At 41.0% G+C, this 15,731-nt stretch overlaps 1 protein-coding gene across 1 annotated transcript in view; it reads left to right on the plus strand.

Annotated features, from left to right (window-relative positions):
* The window catches only part of mtor (mechanistic target of rapamycin kinase), a 181,979-nt gene that overhangs the window by 156,638 nt on the left and 9,610 nt on the right, over nucleotides 1-15,731 (plus strand). Inside the window, exons 41-49 of the mRNA XM_055659446.1 lie at nucleotides 294-390; nucleotides 1,616-1,714; nucleotides 2,805-2,927; nucleotides 4,830-5,012; nucleotides 7,292-7,426; nucleotides 8,332-8,506; nucleotides 9,919-10,054; nucleotides 12,284-12,431; nucleotides 14,920-15,042. Of these exons, the coding sequence (XP_055515421.1) occupies nucleotides 294-390; nucleotides 1,616-1,714; nucleotides 2,805-2,927; nucleotides 4,830-5,012; nucleotides 7,292-7,426; nucleotides 8,332-8,506; nucleotides 9,919-10,054; nucleotides 12,284-12,431; nucleotides 14,920-15,042 (1,219 nt within the window). The remainder of the gene's footprint in view (nucleotides 1-293; nucleotides 391-1,615; nucleotides 1,715-2,804; nucleotides 2,928-4,829; nucleotides 5,013-7,291; nucleotides 7,427-8,331; nucleotides 8,507-9,918; nucleotides 10,055-12,283; nucleotides 12,432-14,919; nucleotides 15,043-15,731) is intronic.

The following is a 15,731-nucleotide window of genomic DNA, read 5'->3' on the forward strand; positions in this document are numbered from 1 at the left end:
TACCCCCTCTACAGTCAGCAGAGAAAACTTTCTTCCCACAAATCTACTGGGTTTGAGCCTAAAATCTAAAGGCTGACCATTAATATAATGCGCTACCTCTTCACAACAAATGGTCATAGAATTGTAACATTTATGACACAGGAGGACATTCAACTCATTATGTTCGTGCTGGTCAAAATAAATGTTCTGCAGCATAATTCCACCTTTTAGCAGTTGTCCCTTTAATTGTATCTGGTGGTAAGTTTACAAAGTAATGCATTTCAGCTGCAGTTAACATCTCTTCCTTTTTATAGAGTTCTAACTCTGTGGTTTGATTATGGACACTGGCCTGATGTAAACGAAGCACTGGTCGAGGGGATCAAAACGATCCAGATTGATACCTGGCTACAGGTAAACAAGATGTTTATGACTCTGGCAGTGGGATACATTGCTTTCATCAACTTGTACCTCAGTAAAATAACACTTCACTTTATAAGTGCGCATAGTTTTTTGTGGCCGAGAATGAAAATGTTATAAATGCCCAGCCCAATCCAATAACACCCGAGGAATATAAATGCGTTTCCATTGGAAACGCCAACATATCCTGCACTTTGCACAACCTGCTGGCCCAGCACTTGTGATCTATTGATGAAACAAACTTAATTAAATTGTCATTTTAATCTGATTATTTTCTTTTTACTTGTTCGGCATTTGCAAGTGCACACACTGCTATCATCCAGCTGCACAATCTAATCCCTGTGACAAATAAAACATGCAGGAAGATGGGTATCAATAATGAAATATGATACATCACACAGAAGAGCAAACTTACATTTTTTTGGAGGGGAATAGGGTGGGTGCTTTGTATCAGTAAAGGTGATTTTCATATGAATGTCTGCCAGTACCACAGCTGTAGGATTTCTACACTGCACCATTCAGGCTTTGAGTATGGGTTGCGTATGGGAATTCACAATTCAGAGTAGCACCACCAAAACTTAATGATGTCATGGACAGAGGAACCATATAGTACTAGATTATTTTTTTGTTTAGTTCAGAAATACAGCACGGAAACAGGCCTCTCAGTTCACCGAACACACGCCGACCGCAATCCCAGCACACTAACAATATCCTGCTCGCACTAGAGACAATTTACAATTTCACCAAACCAATTAGCCTACAAACCTGTACCTCTTTGGAGTGTGGGAGGAAACCAGAGCACCTGGAAAAAACCCACGCAGGTCACTGACAAACTCCATACAGGCATCGCCCATAGTCAGGATCAAATCCGGGTCTCTGGCGCTGTAAGGCAGCAACTTGAATGCTGCGCCACCATGCCGCCATTATATATCTTGATAAATATATAAAATAAATCATATTAAGGTTTTGCATTTAATTCTCTGCATTGATTATTCTGCTGGAAAGTGCCCAAATATATTTTGATTGAAGTCAGCAACTCATTTCTGGCGTTACCAGGTTTTCCAGTACACTCACTAGTTGCATCCCAGTAGGAGAAGGCAACTTCGGAAGAGGGAATTAAAGGTGGGCAAGGATGGAGGAGGGAAATTGTGTTTGTAATGAAGATACAAATCTTTATATCTTACTCATTTTTTTTTTGTACCTTTATAACTTTCTACAGGTAATTCCCCAGCTCATTGCAAGGATTGACACTCCCCGTGCATTAGTGGGGCGACTTATACATCAACTCCTGACAGACATTGGCAGATACCATCCCCAGGTAATCAAAGAAAACTGTTATTTCCATTCCAAACAACATCTGCCCATGGCCGTCTACGGACATTTCATTAAATTTGTCCGATAGCAAATGGTATTTAAAAATAGTAAACTATATTATTGGTAGTGCACCTCGTGCATCTTAACAATATAGTTAACACATTATAAACTAAAATCCAGGTTTATATATTTATGATTGTCTATTTATATGCATCATTAGCCTTGCTCAAAGGCTAATGTCGGTGAAGAAATTCACTAACCAGTTTCACACTATCCATCTGAAGAAGGGTCTCGACCCGAAACGTCACCCATTCTTTCTCTCCAGACATGCTGCCTGTCCTGCTGAGTTACTCCAGCATTTTGTGTCTCCCTTTGGTGTAAACCAGCATCTGCATTTCTTTCCTGCACATTCATTTTGTTTTGTTTGGTTTAGTTGAGAGATACAGCACGGAAACGTTCCCTTCTGCCCACTGTGTCCGCACCAACCAGTGATCGCCCGCACATTAACACTATCCTACCTATGCACACTGGGGATAATTTACAATCTTTTTTACCAAAGCCAATTAACCTACAAACTTGTACGTCTCTGGAGTGTGGGAGGAAACCGGAGCACCCGAGGAAATCCCAAACAGGTCACAGGGAGAAAGTACAAACTCCATGCAGACAGCCCCCGTCGTCAGGATCGAACCCTGTTCTCTGGCACGGCGACTCTATAGTAGCCCCACTGTGTCGCCCACCCGGGCCTTTTCTCTTGAAGTTGTATAAACATCTCCTCAATTCATAGGTAGACAAAAATGCTGGAGAAACGCAGCGGGTGAGGCAGGATCTATGGAGCGAAGGAATAGGTGATGTTTCGGGTCGAGACCCTTCTCCAGACTTATGCATGATCAATTGGCAACAGGGATTTGCACTCTTAACTCCTTATCAATGGAAAAGAACATTCTGTTTTTATATATTTTTACATTAACCCCAAACCAAATGAGAATCATTCCCTGCCTCTTTCTAGCATGTGCCGCATTGTGTGAAGGTTACAATTTTCCTCTTTACATTTTAACTTGGTGCATTTAATGATGTGTCCTTTTCTGAAACTATAGGCATTAATTTACCCACTTACCGTGGCATCCAAGTCCACTACACCTGCTCGACACAGTGCTGCCAACAAGATCCTGAAGAACATGTGCGAGCATTGCAACACGCTTGTGCAACAGGCTATGATGGTGAGCGGATCCTGCAACCTAATCAGTGGCATTTCAGAGTGAAAATCTATTTGTGTTTGCTTTCCTTCATTGCCTTTCAAAGACAGTTTCACAAAATTGGTAAATTGTGCACATTCTTTTTTTAAAACTCAAGGGAGCATATCAAAGCCAAAAAGGTGGTACATCAAGGTTTTTCTTTACTACTACATATCGCTTTAGAATGTTATGTTTTGATGAGCAGTACTAATGTATTTTATTTTACCTGTAGTATCCTTAAGGCTCTGTCATCTTCAATTAATTTTCATTGTAATTGGACGTCTCTGTGCTGTCATTGAAATGTTTGTAATATATTATGAATTATTCGGTGTTTTCTGTAATTGATCAAATGTCCCAAGATCCGAGCAAAGAAAAACATGTTTTTATTACACGTTAAGTTCAGGTCCATAAGGCCAATTTTAAATTGACAGAACAATATTAGTTTAGAGATACGGCATAGAAACAGGCCCTTCAGCCCACCAAGTCCTCACTCCATACACTCGTTCCATCCTACACGCAAGGGACTGCACAGTGGCCAATTAACCTACAAACCTGTACGTCTTGGGAATGTGGGAGGAAACCGGAGTACCTGGAGAAAACCCATACTGGTCACACAGAGAACGTACAAACTCCGCACAGACAGCATCTGTAGTCAGGATCGAATCCGGGTCTCTGGTGCTGTAAGGCAGCAACTCTACCGGTGCACCACCGTACAGCTATGATATTGTTATTTGTAGAAGAAGCCTTGTCCAAAAACTGATACGACAAAAAAAGGCTTTTTGGCAGTACATAATATACTAAATGAATTTCCTGCTAAGAAATAATTTACAGAAACTAATGTTCAATAATTGGGTATATTTTACTGCAACTAAATAACACATTGGTGAGACTGCATCTCGAATATTATGCACAGTTACATGGAAAGAATACTCATCCCATAAAAAAGAGTGCAGTAAAGATTCAATAGAGTAGATTTATTATTTGTAAATTGATTAGACTATGCTTGTGTTCTCTTGGATTTTGAAGAATAAGAGTGTTCTCGTTCATAATAACAAAATTTGTACATGTTTTGACCGGCTGAATGTAGAGTGGATGTTTCCCTTGGCCAAGGAGTTTAAAAGCAGGGGTCACAGTCCTAGTATGAGGAACAGGCTATTTAGGACCAGCACACCACAAAACTTCACACACAACGTGGTAAATCTTTGGGGATATTTTACTCCGGAGGTTGTGTAGACACGATCTTCAAAATAGTCTGATAGATTTCTGCATATTCAGGAAGTTGCGAGACATTGGGATGATGAGGGAAAGTGGTGTGGCGATGTGGTGTGCGGGAGGCACGGTAGTGCAGCGGCAGAGTTGCTGCCTTACAGCGCCTGCAGTGCCAGAAACCCGGGGTCGATCCCGACCACGGGTGCTGTCTGTACGGAGTTTGTACATTCTCCCTACATGGGTTTTCTCAGAAATTTTTGGTTTCCTCCAACATTCCAAAGACGTGCAGGTTTGTAGGTTAATTTGCTTGGTATAAGTGTAAAATTGTCCCTAGTGTGGGCAGAGTAGTGTTAATGTGCGGGGATCGCTGGTCAGTGCAGACTCGGTGGGCTGAAGGGCCTGTTTTCGAGCTGTATCTCTAAAACTATAACTAAAGATAGAAGCTCGGCTATGGCGTGGATGAGTGGCAAATGACCTTGTAGGGTTCTTGATTCTTATGTCCTTGTATGTTTGTGAAGTTTTATAAATTTCTGTACAGGATATGTGCCTAAAGATGAATATCATGCAATTCTCCAACATACATTATTTACTAGTTTTAAATATGATTGATTCCACTGATGGTATTTGTACCTGTGCAGCACCAGCAGCGTTTGAAAAACTACTTGTTTTGTATTTCAGGTGAGTGAGGAACTTATTCGAGTTGCCATTCTGTGGCATGAAATGTGGCATGAAGGCTTGGAGGAAGCATCGAGACTTTACTTTGGAGAGAGAAATGTTAAAGGAATGTTTGCCGTTCTTGAGCCTTTGCATGCCATGATGGAACGGGGTCCACAAACCCTCAAGGAAACCTCCTTCAACCAGGTACAGGCCAAACTATAACTGGACTACTTTGTTGAGTAATATGTACTGGACTTCGAGTTCCGTTACTGTTCAGTTCCAAATTCTCCGTAACAGCATTGCAGAGTAGGCGTGTCGTGTATGTGGACACGTCGCCTCCTGCAGGTTGAAGTACAAATCATTCAGCTTTCTCCCACTCCAACAGGAAGGGGCAAAATCATTCCTCAGCATCTATTCCACTATCCTTTTTAAAGTTATTATATTTTGTTAAACAAATGCAAGTCATTTCTGCATTTTGGGTACATTATTCAAAACCATTAAATATTAACTGTGTGTAACTTTAAATACTCATACTTTAACTTCCTTGATTAGCAAGGGTAGCAAATGATTCTTCCTGTCTTGGCACGTGTACCTAGGTACAGTGAAATGCTTTGTTTTGCATACAACCCAGTAAAATCATACAGCAGACCACACCTGGGCAGCACACAAGAGTTGTCACGTTTCTGGAGCTGACAAAGTTACAATAGTTCACCGAACAGTTTTATTAGAAAAAGAGAAATTGTGCTTTTTAAATAATGAAAGAATACATAAGTACATGCATGATGGCATTCTGTGTGCAAACTGCAATGCAAGTACCATAAAATGTTTCCAAAGCAAGAAAGCTGTGAGCCAGTTGTAGTTTAGGGAGCAACCTCTTTACATTCTGAAGAAGGGTTTCGGCCCGAAACGTTGCCTATTTCCTTCGCTCCATAGATGCTGCTGCACCCGCTGAGTTTCTCCAGCTTTTTTGTGTAATCCTCTTTACATTTAGCCTGGGTAACCTGCCATCTAGTGGGAGTATATCTTGTGGTGGCGTCCTCAGAGAACAGACTGTGAGGTTCCTGATCTAGCATCAAAAAAACGAGACTTTTAGGAACTTGTTTTTAAAAAAAAAATTAATTCTTTTAAATTGTTTGGAATAGACAATAGGTGCAGGAGTAAGCCATTCTGCCCTTAGAGCCAGCAATTCAATGTGATCATGGCTGATCATTCGCAATCAGTACCCCGTTCCTGCCTTAACATGTGCATGAGTTGAATGAAAGTCTACAAGAATTGTTCCAATTTAAATATAAAATGTTACTTTTTTGATACATGAAAGTTTGAACTTGAAGTAGTCTTTACAGAGCCATCTAGTGGAGTTTGAACTTTAAAAAAAAATTAATTCTTTGTTAGGTGCAGGAGTCTTTCTCCCTTAGACCAGCAACATGGATCATGGCTGACTTCGCAATCAGAATGTTCCTGCCTTTTTGGCATTTTCTACAAGATTTTCCATTACAGATCTTTTGATACTGGTTAACAGAGATAACCTTTAAACAAGTACTTTTCCACAATGGCCTCTCTTTTTTTGGCATTTTCAGATTTTATTACAGATCTCTGCATCTTACAGTTCTTTGCTTTTTATTTCAGATTTCCATTTATTTGCTTTTCATTCCAAATGAATGAATGCTGTTTCATTCTGTTCTCATAATGTCCTTTGACAATGCTGTCCATTTTCTAGTATAGCACAACATTCCAGTTGCACTTTGAAATGATGCTCTTATATGTTCAAAATATCCTCTGCTGTTCAATGAACAAGTGGATACATGGATAACAGGTTTGGAAGGATATGGACCAAATGTGAGCAGGTGGGACTAGTGTAGCTGGGACCTGTTGGCCAGTGTGGGCAAGTTGGGCTGAAGGGCCTGTTTCCACATAGTGTCACTCTATGATTCTATGACTCAGTATTTTTTTAAACTTTCAAAAAAGACGTAATTAATGGAAATCTTTCCATCGTAAATATCTGAATAACTATAAAGCTATTATTTTATTTACACCCGAAGTACCTCTAAGGGACAGAAGGCTTTATTGTAAATGAAGATGTTTAGCAAGAATATCCATTCTTAGTTTTAGTTTTTAGTTTTAGAGATACTGCATGCATGGAAACAGACCCTTCGGTCCACCAAGTGCGAACCAACTAGCGATCCCCGCACACTAGTTCTATAAACACACTAGGGACAATTTACAGCAATCAATTAACCCACAAACCTGCATGTATTTGAAACGTGGGAGGAAACTGAAGCACCTGGAGAAAACCCACACGGTCGCAGGAAGAACATATAAACTCTGTACAGACAGCAGCTGCAGTCAGGATTAAACATGGATCTCTGGCATTGTGAGGCAGCAACTCTACCGCTGTGCCACTGAGCCACCCTCGAACCATTGTTGGTTGAGTATTGTTTTAATTGGCATGTATCTGACTAAACTGACGATGCTTGTTTCGACAGGCATACGGCAGGGATTTAATGGAGGCCCAGGAATGGTGTCGAAAGTACATGAGGTCTGGAAATGTCAAAGACCTCACTCAAGCGTGGGACCTGTACTATCACGTGTTCCGACGCATTTCAAAACAGCTGCCCCAGGTGGGTTCTGGTTTCTAAGAAAAAATACTACCTTTGTGTTCTTGTACGAAGCATGACTTGTAAACATATTTGTCGCAGTGACATTTGTTGAGCACCTGTGCATGCTAAAGGGTATTTACACCTCAGGAATGGCCGTGAATTGAACCAGAAAATTAGTGTGTTGTAGTAATCGAATGATGTCAAATGTAACAGCAGGTTTCATAGATCAATATTCAGACAACTTTCAAAAGTATGGTAACTTTGCGATTGTTCACTGAAGAATTAGCCTTTTATTTATGTTTTTGCCAAAGTCATGGGCAATAAAAACAGTCCATAATTCTAATGAAATCGCAACAAGAAGGCTGAAAGTGGCATTAAACTGGAAAGGGTGCAAAAAGGATTCACAGGGATGTTACAGGGACGGGAGCATTTGAGTTACAAGGAGGGTTAGGACAATGTTGCCTGGAGCTGTGGAGGCTGAGGGATGATCTTGCAGAGGCATATAACATCATAAGGGTGTGGCGAGAAGATGAATAGACACAGTCATTTCTCCAGGGTAGGGAAGTATTAAACTGAAGGGCGTAGGTTTAAGGTGCATTCCCTGTAAACCACTCTGCACCCTTTTTGATTCAGTAAACCACCCTGGTTTAACTTCACATTGGCCTTGGTTAGCATTTTTTTAAAATTAAATTAATGGTGGAGGCCGCATTTCCTACTTGCGTACTGCTCGCGTTAGGAACAGTTCTCTGGAACAGAGCCCTGTTGTAGCCTGCGTAAACACTGCCAGACAATTGATAGTTCCGGTACTTTTACGATAAGGCGCAAGCATAAAACTTTATGATGGGGGAAAGAACCCATTGCACGCATTTAATTATATAATTACTTATTGATCATTGAAATGATCTGCACTTCATATTTCCATCTAGCTCACCTCCCTGGAACTCCAGTATGTGTCACCTAAACTACTGATGTGTCGTGATTTAGAATTGGCTGTACCAGGTACCTATGATCCGAATCAGCCGATCATCCGGATTCAATCAATTGCTCCTTCCCTTCAGGTCATAACCTCTAAACAACGGCCAAGGAAGCTGACCATCATGGGTAAGAGCAAAATGCTTTCCAAATTGCCAGTTTTTAATTAGCTTCTCTATTTCTTTCTCAGAGCAGGATCTCAAAAGCAAAGCAACTAGATACTATCCGGTTTCTGGTATTTTACTTTTCATTGAGAATACCGAATGAAGATGTGAACACTAAGACTTTTTAAAGAGGAATGAATATAACAAGGGAGAACGCGGCCTCTGAACTCAACATAAAGCAGCAGCAAATTTCTGGGACCAAGTGTGCCATAATAAACAATTTGAAACTCTATTAACATCTTGAAGTTTTGGTTATATGGTATACAAGGGAGTTCCAATGATATTTTACAGCTGTCATGTGGGTATGCCAAAGCTCAGGGAAATCTTCCTATAAAAGGCAACCCAGCTTACGGGCAATTAAAGTTGTTGAAGGGCATGCATCTCCCGTCCCCATCTATCCTACCAATTGCTACCTTTCCCATAGAGTGATAGAGCTATGGAACATGGAAATAGGCCCGACGGCCCAAAGTCAGTCCCACATGCTTGCATTTGGCCCATAGCCCTCTAAATCAATCTTCTTATCCATATATCTGCCCAAATGACTTTTAGTTGGTGTTGTATCCTCTTCTAATAGCTTCCTCTGGCAGATCTTTTCAGATATAAACTCTCTTCTGTGGAAAAACTTGCCCTTGAGGTCCTTAAATCTTTCCTTTCTCACCGTAGCCTATGTCTTGTAATTTTGGAATCCTATACCCGGGGAAAAAGACTGCGTGTTCACTGTATCCCTGCCTGTCTTGCATTTGTACAGTTCAATAAGGTTACTCCTCAGCTTCCCGTGCATTAAGAAAAGAGCTCTCTCCCGTTAACTTAGGCCCACAACACCCAAGTAGCATCCTAGTATCCAAGTGGCATCCTGGTAAATCTCTTCAGCATCTTAATGACATTCTTCCACCATGATCTCTGACCTTGCCCTAGGTAATCATGGCCAACCCTACTGACATCCGAATCATTATTATTTTCCCTTCCCCCTGTGGTGCCGTTTTAACCCAGTTGCTAGGCAGGAAATAGAAACAGGTACATGTACTTAATCCGCATGATCTCCACCTACCCTTCGGGAGTTAATTCCTTCCTTTTCTTTCACTGGAACGCACTAAGCAAAGCAAATCAAACCTTGAAGTCTTAATTTAAACAAAACGGAGAAATAAATAGTGCAGCTGTGATGGATTTTTTCTCGTAACTGACTGAACCAGATTATGGAAGTCAGTCAGAAGTGATGTCATTATGAGGTTCGCCATGTTGCACAATGTAACAGGAGGAAGCCTTTGTCCAAATTGACAACAAGTTTGATTCCTGTTGCTCTTCAAACCTGATAAAGCTTTGCGGCAGTTTTTTTTCCCCCAAATCAAATTTAATAATATTTTATCTGATTCCCTGTAGGAAGTAACGGCCATGAATTCATGTTCTTGCTGAAGGGTCATGAAGACCTGCGTCAGGATGAGAGGGTGATGCAACTATTTGGATTGGTGAATACCTTACTCGCCAATGACCCAGCCTCTCTGCGGAAGAACCTCGGGTATTGTCATGTTTCGTTATCGAAAATCAGTACTCATTGTATTCAGTTTACAGTTTTCCTTCCATTTCAACTATTCCTGTTATTTAATTGAAGAGTAAGTAAATTGATTACAGTATAGTGCTTTTGAAGCCATAATCACAATAGACCCGCCAGCCCATGCCAACAACCAACCTCACATTCATGCGAATCTAAACCTACGTTATTGGTTTCAGCATCTTTGTCAGAAACAATCACAGCAAGTTCATTCAATTCAATTCAACTTTAATGTCATTGCACAAATACAAGTATGGGTACAACGGAATGCAGTTTAGCGTCAGTCCGTAGTAGTAGTAGTAGTGCAATATAGAAATAAAAATACAGAATCATCAAACAATGTGGACGGAGGGACTGGAGAAATCTATCGGCAGGACTCCGAGTTCAGCAATGTGATGGTATTATTGTAGCAAAACCTCTAGTACAGCCCTGTGTACCACCTCCCTGAGGGAAAACAGTCAGGGGGTGGGACAATGACTGTGCTCTAACAGTTTTCGGTGTAGGGCATGAAGAGAGCGGTAGCTGCGCGGTTTTCACCACCCGTGGTAGATCTGTCCTTGCTCAAAATCATACACAAAAGGTGATTACTATCCAGAGTTATCCATCAGGACACATTCTGCAGCTTGTCCTGTTGGAGGAGGATCAAGGGAGCCAACAGCAATATGTTGTGGATGCTTGCAGCTCCTAGATCTTTACATTGATTCTCAACCCCATGAATTTGCATGACATCAAGCCAAACAAATTCACAGAAATATCCCGTTAGTCGCTACTGCCAACCTGTCACTCCTTTCTCTTGCTCTCCAATCGTAGCATTGCTGTTTTGCAAATCTGTTGTCAGAGCGTGTCAAGGGGCAGAAGATATTCTGAATGTACCTGCTGCAAAATATCACACCATCACTGCCTGAGCTGGCTGAATCCAGAAGATCAGTTTTTCGGAGTTGGTGTGGATATGGCCCAACACAGAAGATGGCTTTATATTCTAACTGTACATCCATCCACTTGTTTATGATTTACCTATTGCTCCTTGGTGGAAAATTTCATTCTAAAGCTTTCACAGTGTAATGGGTATTTTCATTGTGCTGTGTGAAACCTAGGTGATTAGAGATGGTGATGCATCTGTGGTCTAGATAGAGAAGAAATATGATCCCACAATCTATAATCTCGCGCTGGGATCTGTCTGATCGTTATCACTGATGGATCAGTCAGCTACGTGTCCCATGTCTTCTGTGTTGCGCCATTTCCATACCTGCTGACACACTCCGAAAAAGCTGATTTTCTTTTGGAGGGAGCACGTGTTGTCCACGGGGCCTTCCGTGAATGCTGGTCTCCACAGGAGCTCGAGTGCATCGTGGATACAGCTGACAATGTTATCATCTGACGGTCGATGTCTGCAAACTGCATTTTAAAAGGAGTTTTCATCAATGCAGTACTCTGCAAACTGCAAATTTTGTAATAAAAACTCCCTATTAACGATAAAAAAGCTAAACAGTGAGAGATGTGGGTGAAATGTTTGAACAATAGTCAGCAGCTCAACATGATTCTGTTCTGCTTTTCGTAAGCAACTTGCCTCAAGATGTCACTGTCTGCTGATAAGGTCATAAGGAATAGGAAAAGAATTTGGCCTTTCGGCCCATCAAATCTACGCCATTCAATTATGGCTGATCTATCTCTCCCTCCTATCCCCATTATCCTGCCTTCTCCCCATAACCTTTGGCACCTGTACTAATCAAGAATCCATCTATTTCTGCCTTAAAAATATCCACTGCTCAATATGGTTCAATCCTTAATTGAGAAATAAATGTGTGTGTGTGCCAGGCCACTGACAAGATCTCGACTGCCAGCTGAAGTGACATACTCAAAGCTTCGAGCAATTTGTTGCATTGTAGCTATGACGTTGGCATCTACCTAACAATGTCGAAGAAAAGGTGTTCAGAAATGCGACAGATTTTTAGTAATATGAAGCCAGTAAAATATTGTGTTCAGCATTCGTGAAAAATAATAAATGTATTTTTAACAGTGTTAAATGCAAACATGACATCAGCCCAAGAATGCAAGCTGGGTGTCTATGGTCTATTGTAACCTAATGCCGCCAAGATCTTTAACAAAAAAGTGTTCTATTTGGACGGGGGGAGGGAGGGGAAATATAGAATGGATTTAGATGTTTCACTGAACGTTTCTGGATTTTATTTTCTCCAGCATTCAAAGGTATGCTGTCATTCCTCTGTCTACAAACTCCGGTCTGATTGGCTGGGTCCCGCACTGCGACACTCTGCATGCGCTCATTCGAGACTACCGCGAGAAGAAGAAGATACTGCTGAACATCGAGCACCGCATCATGCTGAGAGTAGGCTATTCTGCAAATTTATTTGAAATATTCATTTGTTTTTATGCCAACTAAATCGCGATTTTGTTTTAATCGCACTTCCCTAAAAACTTAGATTTCCTCCTGAATCATTAGTGGTCAAGTCATGCTGCCAAGCAAGGATAGATGTGATTAAATTAATTTGTTTTATTTGATTCACTTCCTAAAGATATTAATTACTATCCATGTTTTCCAGGGATGCTGCCTGACCCGCTGAGTTACTTCAGCACTTTGAGTCCTGTTTTTTCCACGTAACACTCGCCAGGATTTGGCCTGCCCCTCCTCTCTCCCAGCTTTCCCCACACCCTCCCCACCACAATCAGTCTGAAGAAGGTTTCCGACCCAAAATGTCACCCATCCGTTTCCTCCAGAGTTGCTGCCTGACCCGCTGAGTTGCTCCAGTACTTTGTCTGCCAGTCCAGCCTGCCGCTTTGATTGGCATTCAGTTAATAGATAAACACAGAGGCCAATATTTCCCTATCTGTGATAAACTCATTAACATTCCTCACAGACTTATCTTTTGTTGACCTTTTTCTTTTTGCCACGCACCATCTCTCAGTTTCACCTAATCTCGGCCACCCTGTCGGGGATATTCACTTCTTCCTCTCGTTTTCCTTCCATTTCCAAAATGGAAAACCCCTAACCTTGTACTGTTCTAGTTCAAGGTCATCATCCCGTGATAATTGGGGCCATGGTGCCTGCTTGTGATTTGCAATGAAGCAACAAATGCATCAAATATTGATGCATTTCTCTGCCACAGAGGGTAGTCGAGGCCAGTTCATTGGCTATATTTAAGAGGTAGTTAGATGTGGCCCTTGTGGCTAAGGGGATCAGGGGGTATGGAGAGAAGGCAGGTACGGGATACTGAGTTGGATGATCAGCCATGATCATATTGAATGGCGGTGCAAGCTCGAAGGGCCGAATGGCCTGCTCCTGCACCTAATTTCTATGTTTCTATGTCTATGTTTCTATGATAGCATTTGATTATGATAAATCGGCCGATGAAATTTGCAATCTGACAGCAAAGGACTGATTCAGGCTTAAAAGGTGATTGGAAACTGAGATTTATTATGCGTTCAGTTCATCAAATACCAATGCATGGGCAGTTTGGGAATAGGGTACATTTAACTATTTATTCATTTACATGCTAGAGCACTTTAAAAGCCGTACAATATTTTTAAGTGTATGTAAAAGATAATGCATGTTCAAAGTCCTGTATCTTTTCTCTGGCATCCACAAAATTCTTATGTAGTTTAAGTTTCATCGTTAAAATACAGTTGATACTAGACATCTGAAATCAGGACAAAAATTACCCGAAGTACTTTAGTTTAGTTTAGAGATACAACGTGGAAACTGGCCATTCGGCCCACCGAGTCCACACCGACCATCGATCAACCGTTAACACTAGGTCTATGTTATGTCACTTTCTCATCTACTTCCTATACATTAGGGGCCAATTACAGAGGCCAATTTACCTACAAACCTGTATGTCTTTGGGGTGTTGGAGGAAACTAAGGTGCCGGGAGGAAACCAATGCAAGTCACAGGGAGAATGTGCAAATGGCACACAGACAGCACCCGAGGTCAGAATTGAGCCCAGGTCTCTGGCGCTGGGAGGCAGCAGCTCTACCAGTGACTCAGGCATCACGGAGTGAGACAAAATACCGTTTCATGATGATGACATAATTAGAACTGTAAAAAGTGATGGATTTCAGATTTGAGATGCAGAGAAAGTTGAGGAGAAGGGGAAAGACAAAAGATAATATTTTCAATAGGGTGGATAAGGTTAAAGGACAAAAGTGGAGTTAGTGTATAGCAAAAACAGCAGGTTAAACAAAGGAAGACACAAAGTGCTGGAGTAACTCAGCGGATAAGGCAGTATCTTTGGAGATGAACATGAATAGTGACATTTTGGGTAAGCAACTTTCTTCAGACTCATGGACTCCCCCTGCTGGCTATCTAACCTCTTTGGACCTTTTTATTTCCAACTGCCTGTGCCAACTGTCTCGACTTCTTCACCTTTCTTACCCACACCAATCTCACACCCTCTGAAAGAACAGCCCACCACTCGCTCTTCTGCAATCCCAACACTCAGCAATTTGGAGGTTAAACAAAGGCTAGGCTTGTAGGAAGTGTAAAAGAGGAGTGGTGGATTTGCCTTGGGCATAAAAATATTGGCCCATATGATTATTCTTTGGATTAATTTCTCAATGTCGATCAAAGCTGCAGTCTTGTGACTGCTGAGTGGGCAATTAGTATCTTTCAAGATACTAATTGTATGAAATGAAACTAATTCATCAAGTGGAGGTAAATTGCCTTTTGTGATAATATTTATGGCTATTTCCCTTCTTTCGTTGAATTAGATTTCAGCAGCTCTCTAGTAACTCCCTTTCTATCTACCCGTTTTCAAACAATGAAAATCAGTCTTTGCTGACATTACTTTACTGAATGGTTTGATTTTCTTTAAACAGATGGCTCCAGACTACGATCACCTCACTCTGATGCAGAAAGTTGAAGTGTTTGAACATGCAGTGAATAATACAGCTGGCGACGATCTGGCCAAGTTGTTATGGCTAAAGAGCCCCAGTTCTGAGGTGATGCTTTGTTCAATATGTAGCTTCATCCAGCATTGAGTATTATTTTCTGAAAACAAAAATATTAGAATTTCATCTTTATTGGATTGTCCAATCATTGTGGAATGGAGGCAATAAAGATGAAAGTCTACCCTACCGTAGAACTGCCTCGTCATCAATATTTATTTTACTCAATATATTTAGTAAATGCTTAGTTAGCAATCCAATGATCAACATCAAATATAAAATAATATCTCTTTTCAATAAAGCATAATCATGTAATTAATTTTAGATTGGTTTAAAATTAAAATTCAAAGTCTGAAGCAAAAAGCAATAGCATATGAAATGGACTGGAGCCACATGGAACTGAAGATGCTAGTTTTCCAAAAAAATACAAAGTGCTGGAATAAATTCAGGCTGCATCTCTTGAGAATGGTTCTGAAGAAGGGTTACTATCCATATTCTCCACAGTTGCTGCCTGACTCACTGAGATAATCCAGCACTTTGTGTCTATTTTTTAATGTAGTGGACCTTTTAAATGAGGACCCTTTACTCAGAGGTCTGATGCTGGGCTACATCAAATTATATACTTGATTTTCCCTTTCCGTTTGGCCGTAGCCCACTTTCTCCTCTCAGTGTTTTTGTTTTTTGAGAGGTGATGTTATGAGCTTACGCGTCAAACTAATAGTTCAACTTTAATGTCAGATTCC

Source organism: Leucoraja erinacea, chromosome 30, assembly GCF_028641065.1.
Source record: "Leucoraja erinacea ecotype New England chromosome 30, Leri_hhj_1, whole genome shotgun sequence".
NCBI lineage: Eukaryota > Metazoa > Chordata > Chondrichthyes > Rajiformes > Rajidae > Leucoraja > Leucoraja erinaceus.